Source organism: Pholis gunnellus, assembly GCF_910591455.1.
Source record: "Pholis gunnellus genome assembly, chromosome: 15".
Classification (NCBI taxonomy): Eukaryota; Metazoa; Chordata; class Actinopteri; order Perciformes; family Pholidae; genus Pholis; species Pholis gunnellus.
In genome coordinates this window covers 19758325-19780085 of record NC_136542.1, presented here as the reverse complement: position 1 = coordinate 19780085, position 21761 = coordinate 19758325, and the positions used below count along the sequence as shown (strand labels likewise).

Genomic DNA, 21761 nt, shown 5'->3' with positions numbered 1-21761 from the left:
CACGACGCTCTGCTATTCTATTGGTCGAGAGTCCGCTGCGTGTCTTACGACAAATGCATAGTAAGTGTATGTGCTTAACCTCAGTGATGGGAATATGAGGTGTTATACATACAGTCTATGGGGTTTATTCAGCAGGTAAGACGGAAGCCGTTCCCTCTAATTCATAGTTAACGTTACATATTCCACAAATGCATTTCAAAGTCAGTGGTGGTTCGTATTTTATTAATGCTTCATAAACATGCAAATGTGATTAACAGTTGTGTCTGGGGTTGCGTGCAAAACGCTCTCGAACATAACGTCAGTCCACTTTGTGTAGATGTTGCATTCCTTACATCTCCTGCTGTTGACTTGTCCCTCGTGCTTCAAGAGTTTTTGATAAATGTGCTTGTAGCCTCGGGTTCTTTTCTTTGGTTGTCAACAGCTGATAAAAACGAGTGTCTTAATTAGACACTCAGGATGCTGCTGTAGCTTCATCTGTGACCTCAGCACTCTTCATTCTGACACATGGTATTACTGGTAAACACTTGTATTTGTACGGTAAAATATAGAATCAAACTCCAACCTGAACTGTAAAAAAACAACTGTATTTACAAGGGCGAAATTCTGACGTCAGCTGCCAGTATCATTGTACCATTTTTTGAATTTACAGTGTGCACTATGCAGTGAAAACCACTTGATCAAGAGTGATTAACAGCTATGAGTCAAAAAAAAGCTTGGGACAGAATCATTCTCATACAAGTGCTTCCAGAATTATTTTACTTTACTCTCCTGATACTGTATTTCATAAATACAATTGTTGTTGTAATACATTCAATAAAATTCACTAAATAGCGAAGCTGTCCATTTTATTACTTTATATGTATGTCATCAATATACAAATGTAAATTAGATGGTAATCTGCATAATAAAGAAAGAAAAAAATGGTTATAATGATCATTTGCTTTAAAAGTGATCTATTTTACTCAGACAGCTGTGATCACAAGGAGAGTTTTCCACTGCAACATAAACATAAAACACCTGTTAAAACTGAATTCATGCATTTCTTGACCATGTTGGGGAATCTGTCATATCATCCACTTGTGTAGTTAGTATGGCTAATTTGTTAGCAAACTGTTGTCTTTTTACACATCCAGCAGACACAGAGCAGCATTAGCATTGAGTTGAGTCATGTTTGTATTTCAGTAGATGAATGCAAGTCAAACATACAATCTCCTTTTATCTCTGGTTTGGTCTCTACCAACTCCTGAGGGATATGTCTTTTTTATTGCTAAATGCTCAAATATGTTCAACAACCATCCTCTAAATGTGATGAGAGTGGAGTTTGTGGTCCAGAAAACCCAAACAATGAGCTAAAATAGGCTAAAAAGCTCAGTAGTGCTGAGTGAAACTACAAAGCTGGTTCCATGGGTTATAATTATCTGTGAATTAGTCACCATGAGTGATACATTTCAGATAGTCATTTGAACTATTGTTAATATGAAGAAAAAAATATATTAGTACATCTTTAAAGTTTGAAAATAACCAAAAGTCATTATATATGACATCTTAAATAAGATGTCATATACTTCCCTGGGCCACAGAGACCAGCCTCATGTTGAACCAGGGAAAAAATAAAACGTTTAAAAGATATACCATACCTGCCCATCTCTTTGCATATATTGTCCTGAATGTTGCTGGAATTTGCTACGTTTGTATAGGTATGTAAATGTGCAGAGCCTTACCTATTTTGAATGTGTCATTTGATACAAACATATTGGGTTTCGCTTGCGAGCCGGTGCACAACTCATGAATAAGATATTGATTCTTTAGTGACTTGTCTTTCCAGGTGATCACAGAGAGGAGAGAGCAGCACTTCACATGCAAGAGGGCAGACGGTACAACTGTTTGTACGTCAACTGTTGCTCACATTTTGTGCTGCCTCTTTATATTATTATTATTATTATTATTATTATTAATTCAGTAACTGTTGCCGTGGCTGCTGGAGGAGCTGCACTAGAATAGATTGTTGACACGTTGAGTGTTTACTGCTCAAAGTGAACTGACTCTTTGCTTTCAAATCCCAATTGGAAGCTCCATGGTGGAGTCCTGAACAGAGGGATGACCCACTGTAGTGACAATGATGAGCAGAGTGATGACGGAGCAGAAAAACCCAACAAGGGCCAGAAGAAGAGAAGTAAAGGAGAAAAGCATGTGTCCTTCCCTCCTGATGAACAGATAGTCTCCGGATTTGCTGAGCACAGGGACACGGACAGAAAGGGTAAGCTGCTGTTTAACTTTGTGTCAAGTTGAATGTAAGTCTGATTTAATATCGCAGTGATGTCATGATGTCATTTTGGTGACCTTTGGTCCTCTGCATTAAAGTCACAATTAATGGAAAGGGTTTTTTTTCAACTAAAAAAAACAAAACATCCAAATATTCAAAGAATGTCTGCATTGTCCTGTATGTAGTATTAACTGCTTTTCACTTCAACCTCCTAAAATGTAGCATTTGGTGAATTTCTCACAGTACACACTCACTATATTCACTTATTCACCATTATCTCACTGACATAACAGGATATTAGTATGTAGCTTGTTTTAGATCAATATCATGTCAATAAAAGGAATATTAGTTTCCAAACTATACACAAACTAAAAGCTGCTATTCTTCAAGAAAACAGATTTTTTAAATAGTTTTTCGTTATAGTCAAGGCTTTGGTAAAGGGTAAACTATTCCAAATACAGCTGAGCAGATGGTAAATGGACTGTAGTTGTACATCTCTTTTCTAGTCAAAGTGCTTTAACACTACATGTCATCATTCACCCATTCATACACTGATGACAGGGACTATCATGAAAGGTGCCACCTGCACATCAGGACTATCTACTCATACATACCCATTCATACACCGCAGGAACAGTCTACGGGAGCAATTTGGGGTTAAGTGTCTTGGCCAAGGACACATCAACATGGACTATAGCGGAGCCCAGGATTGAACCTGTGTGCCTGCGCTGTATCAATAGGTGTGAATAGCTGAATGACATGTTGTGTGAAAGCACTTTGAGTGGTCGGAATACTAGAAAAGCACTATACAAGTCCATTCAGCATTTAACTGAAAGTGGAACCATCTCTACTGTTTTTGTTGATGGAGTCGTGTGGCTTTGAAGAGAGCATAGATAAGTTTCACTTTTAGTTCAGTTCCCAGTTGAAAGGACTGTCTGACGGCAAGGTAAAGCAGTGAAAATATTCTTTCCGTATATATATTCTTCTGGTTTTGCTGCTGCCTCCATCTCCAGCATGTATTACTTTGCCCCTGTGCTGGTTCTCCTGTCTGTTTCTCCAAACTGTAGGCGTGCTGACAGTCATCTACTGTAGGTAATACACTGACTGTGGAGAAGAACCTCATACAAGCCCACGCTAGAAAACCCAACCTATCCCCATAAGCCTGACATGATCACTTTTGAGATGGTTGCAGTTAATGCTACCAAATGTTGTTGGTCAAGTTCAAACCGCTTCTTTAAAACAGCAATGCCAGGCTGATTCCCAGTCTGTGTTCTAAGCTATGGCTACCATGTCCCTGAACTATTATGGATTCACAAATATTAAAACAACTAATCTACTTATCTTATTGGGTAAATTAAAATCAAGCACTAAATACAATATCTCTTCCTATTTTGACATTTTATAAAACACACGATTCTACGTCAGGATGGGATTAGCTTGACTGAGCATTAAGACTGGTAGCAGGTGGAGACAGCTGTAGCTCTGTCCTCAACTAATCATTTACATATTCATCATTTGTTAAGCTCTACTTAAACATAGATGTAAAACGACACGTTTTTATGCAAAGTCACTTGCTGTAACTACTTAAAGGCCGGGGCGCTGACATCCCAGTTTCTTTGTCACCTTGAGATCACCAGGTAACGGAAACATGTTTCAAAGCAAAGTTACACAACATGGCTCCCTCTAAAGCCACAAATTGTCTTTTTTAAATTTCTGTTTGTGTCCGTATGAACAAACGAGACACAATGTGCTCAGTTGTTTCTGTTTATATTTGAACTTTGGACAGAGCCAGGCTAGCTGTTTCCCCCTACTTCCAGTCTTCATGCTAAGCTAAGCTAATCACCTCTTAAATGACTCCAGGTCCAGTGAACAAAATTAGAAATAGAACGTAAAAACAATCCTTAAAACACAACCGGTAATTTTTTTTATTGTCACATAAATAAATACCGTGATCTACTGTTAATTTAAGCCTTGTAGTTATATTTTGACCTCGATTCACAGCTAAAAGCAAGCTGCCCTGGTCTTTATTTACTTTGTTTTATCTTCCCTCAAATGTATTCAACTAAATACGTTTTAAAATGCAATCCAGTTTTGAAGGATACACAAGGATCAAAATGTTTAAGTGTTTCCATCATAAAATCCTCTGTAGTCTCTCGCATCTGGAACTTCCTATCCCATAAGGCTGTGGATGATAAACTGAGATGCCTGATTGGTTGATTTATTGCTCAGACAGACATTCATGTCCTTCTCACTTCTCGCTGACTGCCATCTTCCTTGTAGTATACACACACACACACACACACACACACACACACACACACACACACACACACACACACACACACAGACACACAGACACACTCAGAGCACAGCACAGTTTACCGTATGGCATTTCTTAGCCCCTTAAGCACTTTTGAATGGTTGCTGGTGGCTCACTGGGATGCAGAGACATTAAAGCAGTGAATGAGTGTATTCTTCTACTTTAGTTGACAGCTGCCTCACCTTGACGGAGGTAATGGTGGCGTACCAGCAGAGCTGCAGCAGACACCAGGTCCAACCCAGAGCTCACATCCTGCAGCAGCTCCAGGTACACAGCTTCACATATCACTGCTGGTCTTTGTACATGTCAGTCAAGCAGCATGAGGCAAGTCTTTTTGTTGGGTTTACTGTTTCTGTGGGTGGTGCCGTCTTCAGTGACTCTTACTGCTCATACTGCAGTGCACTAAGTTACTGTATATTTGTGTCAAACTGTAGGGATGTCACAATACCAAAAAATGTTGTTGTCGATACCAATACAAGTGAAATTCCACAATTTTCCAATTCGGCACCACGGTAAATGAACACTTTGAGCTAGTGTCAGGAAATGTAGTGTCTCTAATATCTATTTAATATACATCTCCCATGTATTTATTCATGTTTCTCGCCAAAAACAAAATTTTACAAGACTACATTTGAACACAACTTGATACCATTAGAACCAGGCGGCAACTTCCGGTTCTGCCAAGTGAAGCCAATGTGGAAGTGTCTTAAAACTTGCATTCTCTCTACTGACCATCAGGAGGCGACTCCTCCGGCTGCAAAAAGAAGTCTGATTGTATAGAAGTCTATGAGAAAATGGTCTCAATCTCTAGTTTCAAGTCCTTTTCAATACAGCATGATGTTCATTTAGTACATTATGATCCATTTAGAGTCAAATAGACCATAAAGCAGGGTATGCTTCAGGGCGGGCTTACTGTGATTGACAGGTCGCTGCCACTACCAGAGCCAAATACGGAGTCTCTACGTCTTCCAAACATGGTAGTCGGTACGGCAGTCCACAAACCAATGGGTGTCGTCACGATGACTATGTCCACTTCCTGTATATAGTCTATGAATAGAAATTACCATCACCTAATACTATTTTTTACTGAATAGAGCTGGAACACATTGTAACCAAAGTCAATGCAACCTCCATTAACATTAGCTGCTAGCTCTGCAGGTCTGTGCTGCCCACTGGCTGCTAACAGCTAACGTTGACTCTCCCATCGATGTCAACACAGATTTGTCATTCACAATGTGGCATTACTAGGGAAAAAATATGCTGTCTCTCCGCTCGGGATTTGCGGTATTGTAAAAAAACGAGTACCGTTCTTGAGACATACCTACCAAGATGTGTATCCCTGAAGGAGTACACAGTTTGCAGGGGAATGTTTTAACTAAATCACACACGCTAAGAGCCAGCACAGACCAGAAGACATTTTAAATAACATAACTTCTGTATTAATCATACTATAAGACTTGTTTTTCAATTTTCATCTCACACTGTTATCATGATGACGTGGGGGTGCATAACTCACACAATTGATCTCAGAGAAGCTGTGTTTGTATGTGTGTGTGTGTGTGTGTGTGTGTGTGTCAGCTGCCTCCTTCCCTCCCACCCCAGTTTCCTGTAGCGCTCTCCTTGGATACAGCTCATGTCCCACTCAGACTAATCTCAAGGTCCTCCATCTATTAGCACGTTTCTGACTACGTCTTCTAACCTTGGCTTGAACTAGATGTTGTAGGTTCAGTCCGACATGAAAAGTTCATTCCTAACCTGAATTTTTTTAATGAAAATTACACAATTACAAAATTAAAATCTCCTACAGTCACTATAGGAGATTCAGATTAATGGGTCACAAGCTAAAAGGTTTGAAAGATTAGTATGAACCAATTAGGAAACATTTAGGTACACGGCATCAAAGGTGAACCATCAAGTGGGTCTGTCAACTGTTACAACACCTGGGTATTCATTTTTCCTGATCGTCTGACTGCTCGTATTTCTTGCATTGTTGCACCCATTTTCAATGATGTTGCTGCTTTTTAAAGTCTCAGTTATTAACTTTGTGAGTACTGCTCCCATCTCCCTCATCACCACCACTGAGGTGCCTTTGAGCAAGGCCCTTGACCCACTTCAGAGGTGCTGCTCAGTGGCCAGCAGATCAGACTCTAGTGGTACCATACTAGTAATAAACTATAGTCTTCCTTCAAAGCTGGAAGACCTTTCAAAGTCTTCCTTCAAAAGTGGTAGTGTTTCCAAGCACTAGAATCCCTTCAGAAAACCATTTCACTGCAGCAGGGTCTGACAGTCTGCTCCATGCAGTCCTGGTTCTGGTTCTCCTGTGCCTCCCTTCCCTCCAGCGGGCCCAGTAATAAAGCCTGGGCCTCCAGCAGCATGTACCAGTTAAAGGTTCCTTGTAACTTTGCATTTGATTCTACTGAACATGATGTTTGCCATAAACCTGAACCCATCACTAGTAAAAGAAACAGATCCTCATGCTAGAGGTCTAAACTCCAGCAGAGATGAAACCTGCAAAGTGAAATATTGCCTTAGAAGAAGTGTGTGTAACTCTGTTCTGCTATGCAACATCAGCAACTCTGCTCATGAAGTAAGTGTACCATGCAGTGATATTACAGCGCTGCAGAAGGGATCGATACTAACACCATAACCTGGTGCAACTGGAGCCTCATGTGCTGTCAGAGCATAGCCGACTGCCAACTCAAGCTTTTATTAAAACATGTAGCAGCGCAGGCTTACAGACACACATAAACAGTGAGCATACGTAGAGTATGCACACTGTGACACAGTGAGTGTGTATACACACTTACTAAAATCCCTTGGATAATTCAAATCATTTGCTTCCATCAGCCTCAATCAGGCTTATTGCTGCAGAGCGCTTACAGCGTCTCCACTCCAAACAAGAGGCTAAGAGCAGGTTAACTGCAGCAAGGCTCAAGTTAGTGTGAATGCAAATAATTCACAGCTGTAAACAGCGCGTGCAGCGTGGTGTACCACACGTAAGTTAATATTGAGGCAGAGGAGATAATTGATTAGCAAATATTTATTGTAGCAGTGATATTTGATTTTATTTCTCTCTATGAGTCATAGTTGTTTTCTTTTTTCAATTGGTTTCGTTCATTTTCCTCTTCGAGATTTACTGTGTGTATTTATGCAACACATTCTCAGTCCCAACGGGTTAAATACGGACGTTTGGTCAGCGGCCCTACGCTCCAAACTGTGATGCTCTAGGTTCCCCTCTTGTCTCAGTTTTGGACGTGTCGGGGACCGTCAGTTTCTACTCGTGACACATACAGTCTCTGTATTTATATGGAACGTCTACAAGTGAAGAAATGTGATTGCATACATTGCAAACATTGAATTGCATAGATTTAATGATGTTTTTTTACTTTACTTAATCAAACATTGACCACTTAGAATAACTTATAATCACATAATAATACATTATAACAGTGATTATGATGTAGAACGACTATGATGCTTGCAAAGAGAAAGTGAGTCAGTGAGTGACCAGAAGTTGTGAACTATTGTGACGCTTGACCTTTAGTTATTATAAAAGGATTCATAATGTGGTGTGATTATTGTAATAAAGCAGCAGAATATTTACATGTGTATAACTATGATTATACGGTGTTATAAGCAGATTATAATCTATTATAGACAAAGCGTCATAGAAAGTGTTACTAAAAAAGCCCTCTGATTGTCTTTACATGGTAAATGGACTCCACTTGTGTAGACTTTTCTAGTCTTCCGACCACTCAAAGCGCTTTAACACTACATGTCATCATTCACCCATTCTCACATTCATACTCTGATGGCAGGGGCTACCCATGCAAGGTGCCACCTGCTCATCAGGACTATCTACTCATACATACCCATTCATACATGGCAGGAACAGCCTGCGGGGGCAATTTGGGGTTAAGTGTCTTGCCCAAGGACACATTCACATGGACTAGCGGAGCCGGGGATCGAACCGCCGAGCCTCAGGACTATGCTGCTCTACCACTCAGCCACAGTCGCTTTATTGCTTATTCCCCCTTGAAATATAATACACAAAATGAAAAGAAAAGACATCTGTTTGCAGACGTGTTGCTCTCACAATGTTGAATTATACATAAGTGGTACTGAAATCAGAAATCCCATTTTGGTGTAGATACACTTTTACAGCCAACGTCATCAAGAGTATGCATGTGCATGTTGGGAACATAAGTGTGGCTTTGCTCCAGCCATCCAGAAGAGTTAGCAAGCTTTAAACACTGAATTTAAACTGTTACCAGCATCAAACGGTCTGGTTTTTGCATATTCAGTTGTCAGAATCTATATGCCAACAGCAAACTCAAGTTCTACATAATTCTGACAGGATCACGACCGTTACAGAGGAAGAGGTGATTCAGTTTAAAGAGTGACCATGTTAACTGGTGACTTTCAGCCGAATGAGTCCGTGGTTACTCGTATTAACTTGCGTCAATGGTTGGCGTAAATAATAAACATATATGAGTCTGTATTTAAAATTGATTGAAGGCTGTTAAGAGGAAACCTACATGTTTTCAACTGCGTCTATGACAGCAAGCTATTGAACGTGTTGACCACCACGGGACTGATCAGAAATGCTGAACTCAATGAAATCAAACCTCTGTGCTTCTGTCATGGTGTTTGACGCTCATGACCACAGATAACATAGTTGGAAGCATCTAGTGACTCGTAATTTCTCGTTAGTGTAACATAACACACTCCGCCAAATACATGTTTATATCTGGCCTCAAAATACTGGACCACTTGCTAATGTGTTCTACCCACTCACTGATAGCACATAGATCTGGAAAGACAATTTGTTTAGGTTTCATTCGTGATCTTTGGTGGTGTCCTTCCGTAGCTTGAAAAGCGATCACACTCCGCTGTACATCCATTATCAAACTGTGTGCTCACACTTATATACGTCATCATTCTTCACAAACTGTAAAATGGTCCAAAAATGGACTAACATTCATCAGAGTTACACGTGCATACACTCCGAAGTGCAAGCGTACTAAAAACATCTTCCTTACACACATTTGCTCCCTCTCCAACAAAATAAACTCACTTATTCTCTCTTAGCCACACTCGAAACACACAGTCTGCCATTTATAATTCAGTTTATGTACATACTTATTTTACTTGGACCAGCCATGTTAAAGCATGCTGCTTTACCCCCCCCACACACTTGCATAATTTGACTTGAGATCAAGGGGAATTATTTGTGGAAAATTAGAGACTTAGCAGTGCTTACATTAAGCATACAGCCGCCGTATTATCTCCGAGGTGCTAATGGACCCAGATGCATTGGAAACTGTTGTAGGTGGTCTTCCTGAACGAGTAAAATATGTATGGATAAGTATTAGCTAAGAGGAGCAATATTTAGACCAAAAGAGCTGCATGCAAATGAATCCATAATAAGACGATGCAAACGAAAAGAGGAACGCCTAAAGAGCAAATTTATTAAATGAGGTCTTTTCAGGCAAGGGGCGATTCCCCCGAGGACCAGCGATGAAGACTATTTAAAGCTTTTTTTTTATTGCACCCTTGGGCCCCTTTGCACTCCTTTGAAATATTGTAAGTGGATAAAACAGCATTGCTGTCGGTGACATCTTCATAGGAGTGGTAAACAATAATAGGTTGGAGCCAGCGGGGTCTAAGGCCGCCATGCTTTAACTCTCTGATTTCACTGTGTGTCTTTCCGCTCTGTGTTTCTGTTTGCTTCGCTCTGCGATTACAAAGGTAATTGAGATGATCAAGCCATGGATGGATTACTGAACGGGCCTACCGGGCACAGGCACAGGGGCCCAACATGTCAGGGCCCCCCCTAGCCTTCACCTATTAAAATTGTCCCTCAAAGAGACACGTACCAACCAGGAAGCAACTCAAAACAACTACAAAGAGACTACAAAGACACTAACACAACTCCAAAGAGACAAAGAGACTACAGAGACACTAACGAAACTATAAAGAGACTACAAAGACACTAACAACTACAAAGAGACTAAGACAACTCCAAAGAGACACAAAACAACTCCAAAGAGACACAAAACACCTCCAAAGAGACACAAAACAACTACAAAGAGACACAAAACACCTACAAAGAGACACAAAACAACTACAAAGAGACACAAAACACCTCCAAAGAGACACAAAACAACTCCAAAGAGACACAAAACACCTCCAAAGAGACACAAAACAACTACAAAGAGACACAAAGCAGCTACAAAGAGACACAAAACAACTACAAAGAGACACAAAGCAGCTACAAAGAGACACAAAACAACTACAAAGAGACACAAAACACCTCCAAAGAGACACAAAGCAGCTACAAAGAGACACAAAACAACTACAAAGAGACACAAAGCAGCTACAAAGAGATACACAGAGACAACACAACTACAACAATCTAGATTGTTTTGGTGTGATTTAAAGTTCTGTAGATATCGACTGTAGAGATGTCTGCTAAACTATATGGCACTCAGCTTGTGGTAAAAGAATTATCAGAAATCATGAACTGAATACTCAAGATAATCCACAGACCTTGTGAGCAGTTTCATGAAGGGACTATTTTCTCTCACACTGTCAGCACCGTCCTCAACCCTGTAAAGTAAAAGTGGTTACAGGTTGGATTCCAAATTTCCTCTAATTGAGGAAAATTCTATTCTATTCGTTCTATCTATCATGGGATATGTGACAGAAGTCTCCTTTTATCTGATGAAATCATATAGCTAAAGTACTGTATATTTTTTAACAGAAAACTCCTTATTTTCATAAAATTACAACAAAATGTATGTTTATTGAGAATGAGTTTTTGCCCAGACATGTTACTTCTCATCTCACAGTGTACGCTCACCTTTCACAAATCCATAGATTGAAATAATCCTCCCAGAATGTAGATCATACATCAGTTTGTGTGACGTTAAACAGTCCATTCTTCCCCCTTGTGCTGAGGGTGACTTATTGATGGATTTATTAAGTTTACAATGGTGAAAAACTGTTGTTTCTAGGTTTTAGTTGAAGTATTTTCCACAAACACAAAAGGATTGTAAATCAAGCCGGCTCCGACTAGGAGTTTGCGTTTGTTCCATGATGTTTGGAGAATAAGCTCTGAATTAGTTGCATGTTGGCAAATCTTCTAATGAATGGCTTAGCGGTTGTTTCCCTTGCAGATTATTCAGTTGAGTGGACTGAAGAGAAATCAATTACTGCAACCTAACTTCCATTATTTATCCCACAGTTGAGAAAAAAAACCAAACGGCCTTACACGACAACGTGCCTCTAATAAATCCATAGGGTCAGATTCAATTCCCAGAAATGTGATTTTTCTGCGATAAATCCCTCGAGGAGGAGGGGGGGGGGGGCTCCAGAAATGAAAAGACAAGAGAAAATCAGTTTTTACAGACCACCGCTGCTTTCTCAGCTCTTTTGATTAGCATTAATGTTGCACTGCGGAAGTCTGCCGGCACAACTGTCACAGCTCCTTCCACACACACACACACACACACACACACACACACACACACACACACACACACAGATATATAAAGCTATATCTCCCTCTGCCTGCGTAATTCTAAAGGGAACATTTTTTTTCTTTTAAATTAAATGCATGCTGATTGTTATTGCGCCCTCCCCTCCCCGCGTGGAATATTCGGCAGCGAGGTAAATGTCACTAAGTAAGTGCCACACTTTCTTTCCTCGGTGGCTGTTAGCAGGTTTTTTTGCATGCAAAATAAAAGCACGGAGAAGGAGAAGGAGGAGGTGGAGGAGTGTTCCTGCATGCGTCTGAGTGCGAGCGCTTATCATGGCACAGCAGGGGGACCGGACATATGTCGCTCCTCTCATTACAGGCCGAGAGCAGCGATAACGGGGCGGTTAGTGGCGCATTTGAAATGGCGTACAGCGGCAGTCGTGGCGATCACACGGGGAGGGGGGGGGGGGGGGGGGGGGGGGGGGAGAGAGAGAGAAGCGGGGTCGGAATGAGGATCACCACGGGACCCGCCGCTAACGCACTCCAGTCTGTCATTCAGACGGCCTCCGCACCCCCACACACACGCGCACACACACACACGCACTCGCACACACGCGGTGGCAGCAACAACATGCTTTATTTAAAACGCTCTGACTCCGCAGCCTTTCCCATTGTACTTTTACACAGCTCTGCTTTAATGCCGTCTGGGAAACAGCATGCAGAAGTGAAAAGGGGATAAAAGCTCGTCTACGTGTAAAAGAGTCTATTTTACATTCTGTGCCGCTAATTGAATCCGGAGCGGTTGCAGTTAAACTGAATGGCATGTGTGATGTGCACTATTGGTGGTGCACTATTAGGCTGAATTGAATTTGCACGGTCGGCTGGTTGCACAAGTAATATGAGTGCTTTTGTAAGTAGGGATAATATTACTGGTCCGGACTCACTGAGGGTTCACACAGAGGAGACGCTCTGTCACCGAAAACTACCACGTGTTCAGACAGAGCCACACGTACGCAATGTGTACATGCACGTGTAAACAATATGTCAATCATGGGATCTTTGCTCACATTGGAATTACTTGTTGTTGCTGTAGATTTCCCCTCTTTACTTCATAACTCCTCCAACAGTGTAGGATTTAAAGGGCCAGTTCAGCCACATTACAGAGAGCTCAGTATTTTTCACCCAGCTAAATCTAACAGTACATCTGTATCCATCCCCCCAGCAGAGCAGGGAGGAAGTCAGTCCTCAATATTCTAAGAGGTTTAAATAGGAAAAAAACACTTCAGGCTAGACTGTTTCTTTATTTCATCATTATCACGTGTTACAAGTGGAAAACTGGAATGTAACAAGAGTGTTACAGCAGAGGCATATCACTGTCACATAAAAAGTTATGAAAATGAATATTGGACAGGAGGAGAACATTATTATGGCTGTGCTTTATGAATCCCTAATCTCTAATACAATACACTCTTATTGCAAAATATAAAATAAAATAAATAAAAAGTTAATTCCATGGTTTGGTCCCTCCTAATGTTGACTCCATGGCTACGGCCTTTGTGTCATCGCATTACCTAAGTGACCCGGGTCACATGATGTCATCTTAAGTCTTTTTGTGGGATTTCTTAGAAATAAAACAACAGGTAGAACATCATCAGATGTATACTTTAAATGCAAAGAATGACTTAAATATACACTGAATGTCGAGGACGCTTGTTAAACGGGAGCTGTCCCAAATTAGCAGTACTTCAGGATCAAAATACCCAATATTATAGTATGGATCTGTCCACTGTAGGAAAAGAGATTTGAGGAAAAGGAGGCAGAGAAGGAAAAGGCGTTGTGTAAAAGAAGGATGTCATGTGAAGATTTAAGAGTTTGGGTGTTCTCTGCTAATAGGACTGAAAAGAGCACTCGAGCTAAAGATCCTTCATCACCAACTGATGTGCCATTCTAGGATCACTCCACCTGTCATGTCCTACAGGAAACGGTAGGACATCAAATTCAAAAAGTACAGCTCATAAATTAAAATTTCCCAGCCCAAACCCCAGACCCAATAAAACGGTCGGCGACAATGTTTTTCTATTTCACTCTATAGTGAACCCAATGTGAGACAATGACGCACGTGTGAAATGGCGCGTGAGACAGATGTTTTTAGATAACAACCAAAATGGCATGTGTCTATACGTATCTACCCATGAAATGCTGCTCCACATGTTGTGCTTTACGATACATTCACATGCTTTTTTTTGAAAGGCTTAATATCCTATATTTGGTAAACATGTTTACTTGTACGCCCCAGAAAGCACAGAAGACCAGACCTCTGTGTAGGGCTGCAATTAATCGAAATTTAATCAAAATCACAGTTGCCTGCTGCAATTTTCAAAATCTCAAGAGGTGTGATATTTGTTGCGGGTGACATGTGTGTCAAAATCTCATTTTAGATTAAATATAGTCAAGCTGATCACACAACCATGTTCTGTCAACTTGACGATACGTCTGTGTTTGGTGCGGATCTCGTGCTAAAAATCACATGTGTTGGTTTTTCAAAGGACATGAGAATAATGACGTAGAAATGATCATTCCCTCGTCAGTCAGTCAATATACATGTCTGCATAACCAGCAAGCTACTCGGTCCAGACAAGAAAGACAAGTGTCGTATACACTTCATACTGTGAGAAGGGCATTACACCTTATTGCTCATTGCTATCATCTCTTTTTTTAACATTCATTCATTACTGTGTTGCTGTGTAAGCACTTATAGTTCTGTTTTCAGTGTGATTCTAATTCATTTGATCCTAAAGACCAAAATAAAAATGAATCACATTAAAACAAACAGGATCCCTGAACACAGACTTCCAACGGCAGGAAAGCTTTCCCACATTCAGAAGTGTTGAAAAGATGATTGTGGTGAATAACCTGTTATTATGTTGACTCCTTATTTTTAAGGATGATCTTTTAAAAATATTCCGTCATAAATAATTCCCACAAGGAACCTGTGCCAAATCCTAAATTGACATAATTCCTATGCTCCGTGTTTTTCTCTCTGCTCCCTCCAGTATTAGCGCTGATAGAATCACATAGTGAGAAGCTACGTCTAACATTCAGCAGAGAGTTAGATGTGCAACACACAGATCAGACGTTCACACACACTGAAACACACACACACACACACACACACACACACACACACACACACACACACACACATCCTTCCAACCAAGCACTCGCCACTCAGCCTTGAATGTGTACATTATTTTTGACATCAGCCATTTAAGGGGACGGTATATTTTACACAAAGTGGCATTAATTAAGTCGCTAAAGGCAGGCGATCATGTATTTCAAAAGCAGTGCGGACAACAAAGGCGATGACAGTGGCAAATACTGAAAGCCAATTAGAATTTTATGTACGTTTTTAGATCTCCCTCTTTTTTTTTAAATGATAAATGAAGTTACTAATTTCGTCTGTGCTCTTTCTAGACACTGCAGCTTTAATTGCTAATTGTTAACAGCGAACGAATACATTTGCATATTAATTAGCTCCCAATTTACATTTTTAATTTGCCGCCTTCAAAGGGTGTGAGATAAAAGGTCGTGTTATTTTAAATAATTTATCCTTTATTGCGGAAAAGATGCTGAAAGGAAAATGTGTATGTGTGTGTGTGTGGGGGGGATGTTTAACCCCTAAGAGCTCTGAAAATGCATGTTAAAAATACATACAATATATATTTATTTATAGATATATATATTTTGTCAGTTAATTAAATGGGCAGAGGATAAAAATGGTGCACTCAAACAGTTTTTAATACAAAGCCACCTGGAGAGGCAGAGCAGCTCTGGACGGTTGAGTGAAGAATCCAGTGAATGCACCAGAGAAGACTTCTGTGGAAGTCAAGTTTGAAAACCAGACCCCCCCCCCCCCCCCCCCCCCCCCGCTCTCTCTGTGTCTGTGTGTGTGTATATGTGTGTGTGTGAGGAAGGGAACGCTTTTCTTTTTATCACTCCATTTTGTCCTCTCTCCCTCCTGACACATCAATTGATTTGGCAGCCGGCGCCTTCGGTTTCCGTCTTTCACCACGAGGCAGCGGCGAGCGGAGAGGGAACGAAGTTCAGAAATTCATTAAGATGAAAAACAGCCGCCACTGTATTTCTTGTGAGGAGGACGTGCTGTGTGTGTGTGTGTGTGTGTGTATGTGTGTGTGTATGTGTGTTTGGGAGTGTGATATGTGTAGCCAGCCAGCCAGTTGCTTGCACATTCTTGCCGAGCGTCGTTCATTGGCTCGGTGCCACAAACAAACCGGTTTCACAAGTCGTCGCTCGTCGGACGCCAGCACACACTGACAGTGTTTTTAGTTTTTTTTTTGCTGTTGCAAAATAACAAATATTCAAAAAATAGGTGACAGCAACGTATACAAAGTCAGTGAAAGAGATGAGGCTGGACTCCCAAAAACAGGCCTCTACTCCAGCTGGAACATTTTGAAACTTTTCTTGTCCTCGTGCTCCGAAGCCAACCAGCTCGAGGTAGTTCTGAAAGGCTCCGCCCCCCTGGTTTTACAGAGAGGGGGAGACATGGTGATGTGTGCCCAGCAACACTCACCATTGACAAGTCTGTAAAAACAAGATTTCCTTCAAAAGAGTGATGCTGAACGCTTTAAAGCATCACAATTAAGCCCAGTAAAACAGCCCTGTGATGCACATGGTCCTCCTGAGGAAACAGCATTTAGGCCCTGGTCGTAGTTAAATCAGTCATGTCATTGTAATATCTAATGACATGACTGTGAAGAATCAAATAAGGAGCTCGGTGTAAAGTTACATGTTGGGGTGAGAATCAGAGCCGTATGCGGCACAGAGCCAGAAAACCTCCCATACATGTGAGTGTTTCACAGCTTTAATCAGGATAACTGATGCAAGCATCTGCATGAATCTCTAAAGATGACACGTTATTCATACTGTATGTGTGTGTGTGTGTTCCTAAACTGTCTGTGCACTCACGGCACAATAACTCTGCCCAGTGAAGCACACATGCTCTGATGTAAAATGATGGCCCTGGTTATTTGTTTCTGCTATAATACAATAATGGACACCGCTACACGTTACGGTCTGAAGGGGTGGAGGGGACCTGAAGACAGCGACAGTGAGGGAGACGGGATCCACCAATCAGGTCCGAGAGTCCGAATATGATAGAATATTTGCCATGGATGTGGAAGTACAGAAACAAAAATTACAGCCAAAACAGCAGCTTTCTAATTGTATTTTTGTAATGTTTACATGAAGAAGCAAAGGACCATATGTTTATTAATTGCAACTTTTCTAATGCACATGTTGCTTATTTTTTTTTATCATAATTGTTGGAGATTAATTCGATTTTTGTTTCTTATGTGACACATTTCTGGAGAACCTAAAATTTCCAAATAAAAGGATGAGATATTAAAGGAATAGAACATAAGTCATGCATTGGCCAATCTGTCATGTGAAAGCTGTGGCGCTGTAGTAATTCTGTTCTTTCTATGAGTCCGGGGATATCATCAGTGTTGTCGTGATAACTATCCAGATTTCTGTGTTTTGTAGTTTAATACATCTTCAAATGAATGGATGCATTGCTAAAATAAAATCCTGCAGTGCAGATTAAATGAAAAGTTAAATGTCAAACAGATCCATGGATTGTTGTAATTTGTGAAATTAATACAATTTTAACCAATGAGGTGAAGCGCTCCTTCCTATCTGAGCTGACAGTGACAGAAAACCTGCTCTATTTATATAAAAGCACCGCATGTTAGAGCACATACACACATATACACACATCCCCGCTCTGTATAATTGTGCATATGAGCATGTAGACACATTTAAGCATAAGTCTGTGTGTGTGTGTGTGTGTGTGTGTGTGTGTGTGTGTGTGTGTGTGTGTGTGTGTGTCTCAGTTAAGATGATTACGGGGGGAAATTCAACCACCTCTACCAATTACACACCAGCCTCTTGTATACATAAACAGTGCAATTTATGTCCCATTGATCTGTCTAATTCTTTCAACAGGAGCACATTATGGCCGCCGTCTTTTTGTCTCCCGCCTCGCTCTCCTCTCGGCAGCACGAGAGGCGAGCGAAGAAAGCCTTCCAAGTCCTTTTGTGCTCCCCGTGTCCCTTTGAACAATGAATCATATTTAGCAAGGAGAGAGGAAACAAGGAGCTGCTCGCGAATAAGAAGGCGGCTGTTCAGTGAGCCAGCCGAGATAAGTCGAGGGGGGGGGGGGGGGGGGGGGGGGGGGGGGGGGAGACGGAAGAGCCAGGGTTTGACTGTCGCAAAGGTGGACAGGGCCCTGAGCAACATGGGGCACCCCACACACCCTATTTACTTTTTGCACCTCTTGTTACTGTACACCGCTCACATATTCTGGAATGCGTCATAGAACAGAAAGTAAATCTGCTCTCACATCCATTTTAACTGGGACTTTATCTTGTCACCCTACAAAACAACTGTTTAACATCTTTAAAATGTGCATTGTAACGTGTGAATGTGCAAAACAACAATCAGATTCATACAAAAACATACAAAAACACACAAATAAATTCAATAAAACCTAAACAATATGTTAAGTATGACTTCCATCCTGTGAAGAACACACACGCACAGAGGAAACCACGGAGACATATTTTTAATTTGTTCACATTTGGGGCCCCCTGGTGGTTAAGGGTGGGCTCTAATTAATGCTTCCACCAAGTGATATTTTCAATTAATATGAAGTCGTTTTTTTTTCACATATGACAGTTGTCATGCTAAACATCCAAATATCTCCCAGAAGTCTTACAGGACCGTTCCTTCAAACAGCATCACCAGACTGGAGACGTTCTCAGTGCAGCAGCTCATCAATGATCAGCTGAATCCTGATACATTACAACCGTTAAATATCCACATAAATAACTTTCTGGTCTCCATCAGACCAGAGGTGAAACATGCTTGTATAGTTTTTGAAAGAATTCAGCTTCATGTATCAGCTCAACCCTTCTCCCAGTGATCCCGTGTCACAGAATGTCATTTTACCATCATCTATAACAGGAGGCTTTAAAAAAATAAAATCCATCTTCCCTTTCCTTGTTTTGCTTGTCAGTCGAAAAAAAAAGATTCTGTGTTTTTCATCATCCGCACAAATCTGCCACCTCCGGTGATTGATGCAGTCAAATTAGATGTATGTGGAACACTGGCTCTGGCAAATGAACACATCAACTGATGACCAGCTGTTTCTAATTATTATACACTGGTTAATTAGGACGCCGTGTCACCATCAACGGCGGCGGTAAACTGTGTGAAATTCATAATTCATGCTCTGGCGTCCAATAAGCCTCCCTGATCAAACCGGTACAGCGTGGCATGGATGGAGAGGCCGTGCGGAAAGAGACTCGGGAGGGTGGATGTTGCACTGCTGTTGCCAAATATCTGTGTGCGCGTGTGTGTGTGTGTGTGAGTGTGTGTGTGTGTGTGTGTGTGTGTGTGTTCGCACCTTTCCCTCACACCTCCTGCTTCTGCCCCTCTTTCTGTCTCTCTCTCAGCAGGGTGTGTGTGTAGGTGGCGGTGTGAAATGTCTGGATCTCCAAGGTAAGCCGAACGCCTCACTCCTTCATTATTAAACATGATTGAGGACTTTATGTGACATTCATGATACACCGATTGATTTTGTAATCTTCTACATATTTAATCAACAAGGAATTATAGAGAATATGTAAAAGAAATACACGAGACAATTTGTGCACAAGAAATCAAATTGATGGTCAATAACATTGTTCTATATTTAAATGTACACACAGTGCCTTAGATTTAATCCTAAAGCCAATGGGATGGTTTATTTGAAATGAGTGAGTACACATATTGTTATTTACTTATCTTCATGTGTTTATCAAAAACATGAAGAACTTCCAATGACAACGTGCCATAAATCCCAGTGAAGATGCTTGTTTTAAAAAATGTCACCATCACTGGACTCGATCGGTGGAATAATTCTCCTCCTTCCTGATGCAGCTTCAGATGTTTGCAAATGTTTTGAAATGATGGCGATATATATGCAACATAAGGCATATCATTAGTAAGAAAATAACACCAACAAACTCTATTAAAAAAAAATATTTAATTGCCTAACCCCCCAATTGTAATCCTAATGCTTTTTCTGGCCTTAATCCAATTTTAATCTCAACCCCAGCACCCACTGAAACCTGAATCAGTGCCTAATCTTGAATTGAATTATGCATAACCATTACTCACATCTGATCACATTAAACACTAACCCTGAACCCAAACTGAATTGGATTGCAGCCTTTAAACTCAACCTAATCTTAGTTCAAATCTGAAACCTAAACTAAATCAGATGCTAGTCCTTAAATGAAACCAAACCTAATCTCAGATCAACTCCTAAATCCCAACTGGGATCCAAAGTGAAGACTGGACGGAATGTCCCGGCTTTGGAGGTCTCAGAAGTATAGAAGTACAGCAGCAGACACATCTGCAAACAGCAGCAGGGTAAAGTTGTGTGCGATGCCGTGATGGGCGTCACTGTCGTCACGCACTGATGACATCTGACTGCGGGTGTCGCTGCCTTATTATCTTCCCGACGCAGGGCGGATTAGAAAAATGGGATTTCAGATGGCTCTCCCTTCCACCCCACACGCCCTCTGCCATCACTCAGCTAAGTGATTATTGTTAAAAAAAATCATTTTGGAAATAATTATGATAGTAATTATCATTTCCCCCTTCTTGGCCGGGGAGATAAGAATTAACCCAGCAGAGAGAGAGAGAGGAGCGAGAGACAGAGAGAGAGAGAGAGAGAGAGAGAGAGAGAGGAGAGAGGGGGGGGGAGAGAGACAGAGAGAGAGAGAGGAGAGAGGGGGGGGGGGGAGAGAGAGAGTCTTAAAAGCCACAAGGATTTGTTTGATCGGTCACAGTTAGATTTGGAGTGTGACTCCTGATCAGGGTTGGGGAGCAGGAGTAATCAGATTACCACATCTTCACTGCTCTTCCTTCAAAGCATGAACAAACACACATCACACATAAGATGACTTTAAAAAGGAGCGACACATTGCAGTAATCAGATTACAAAATGGTAACAGTGATCCCTGATAATTACTCCTAAAAACACAATAATAACTTCAGAACAACGGGATTAGTGGATTACAGACATTAAATAATGTTGAGGTAACACAAATGTAAAACATGTGGAAGAGACAAAAAGGCTTAAATCAAGAAAAGGTTAATTCTACATGTATTTGTACAGATGGCAGATCAGAGTTAATAGTGGAGGTAATTGTAGGGGGTAAAAGTCAAAATAACAGAATTGTATTCGTCCCAAAGGACATGTCTGTGTCCATGATACTCTGCAGACACACTGGTTAAATATATCCTATGTGGAATCCTGGCTTCGGTGCATAACTCACATTTGGGGCCTTTTTTTGTACAGAAAGGAAAACCAGAACCTCTTTATTTGGAGAAAATGTAAATATTAAATAAAGTAACCGTGACGGCGCTCAAACGTTGGCATATGGTTCTTGGTATCTGTGCTCGCCATAACAGCGACATTGGCTACATGAGATATCAGTCGCTAACCCTGACCTGCACACTTTAACAGACACAGTGCCTCAGCAGAATACATGGTCGGTTGAAGTTGAAGTAAAACATTGACGTGAGTGATTATTTGGTTGACAGGGACCGAACCAGAGAAAGCC

General features: G+C 41.0%; 1 protein-coding gene across 1 annotated transcript in view; it reads left to right on the top strand.

The window, feature by feature from the left end:
- Positions 1–2097: 2097 nt before the first annotated feature.
- LOC306707340 (protein phosphatase 1 regulatory subunit 37) overlaps positions 2098–21761 on the top strand; it is a gene marked incomplete at both ends in the record, with an annotated part of 68345 nt that continues 48681 nt past the window's right edge. The window contains 3 exons of the mRNA XM_079174734.1: positions 2098–2257; positions 4750–4850; positions 19602–19647. Of these exons, the coding sequence (XP_079030860.1) occupies positions 2098–2257; positions 4750–4850; positions 19602–19647 (307 nt within the window). The remainder of the gene's footprint in view (positions 2258–4749; positions 4851–19601; positions 19648–21761) is intronic.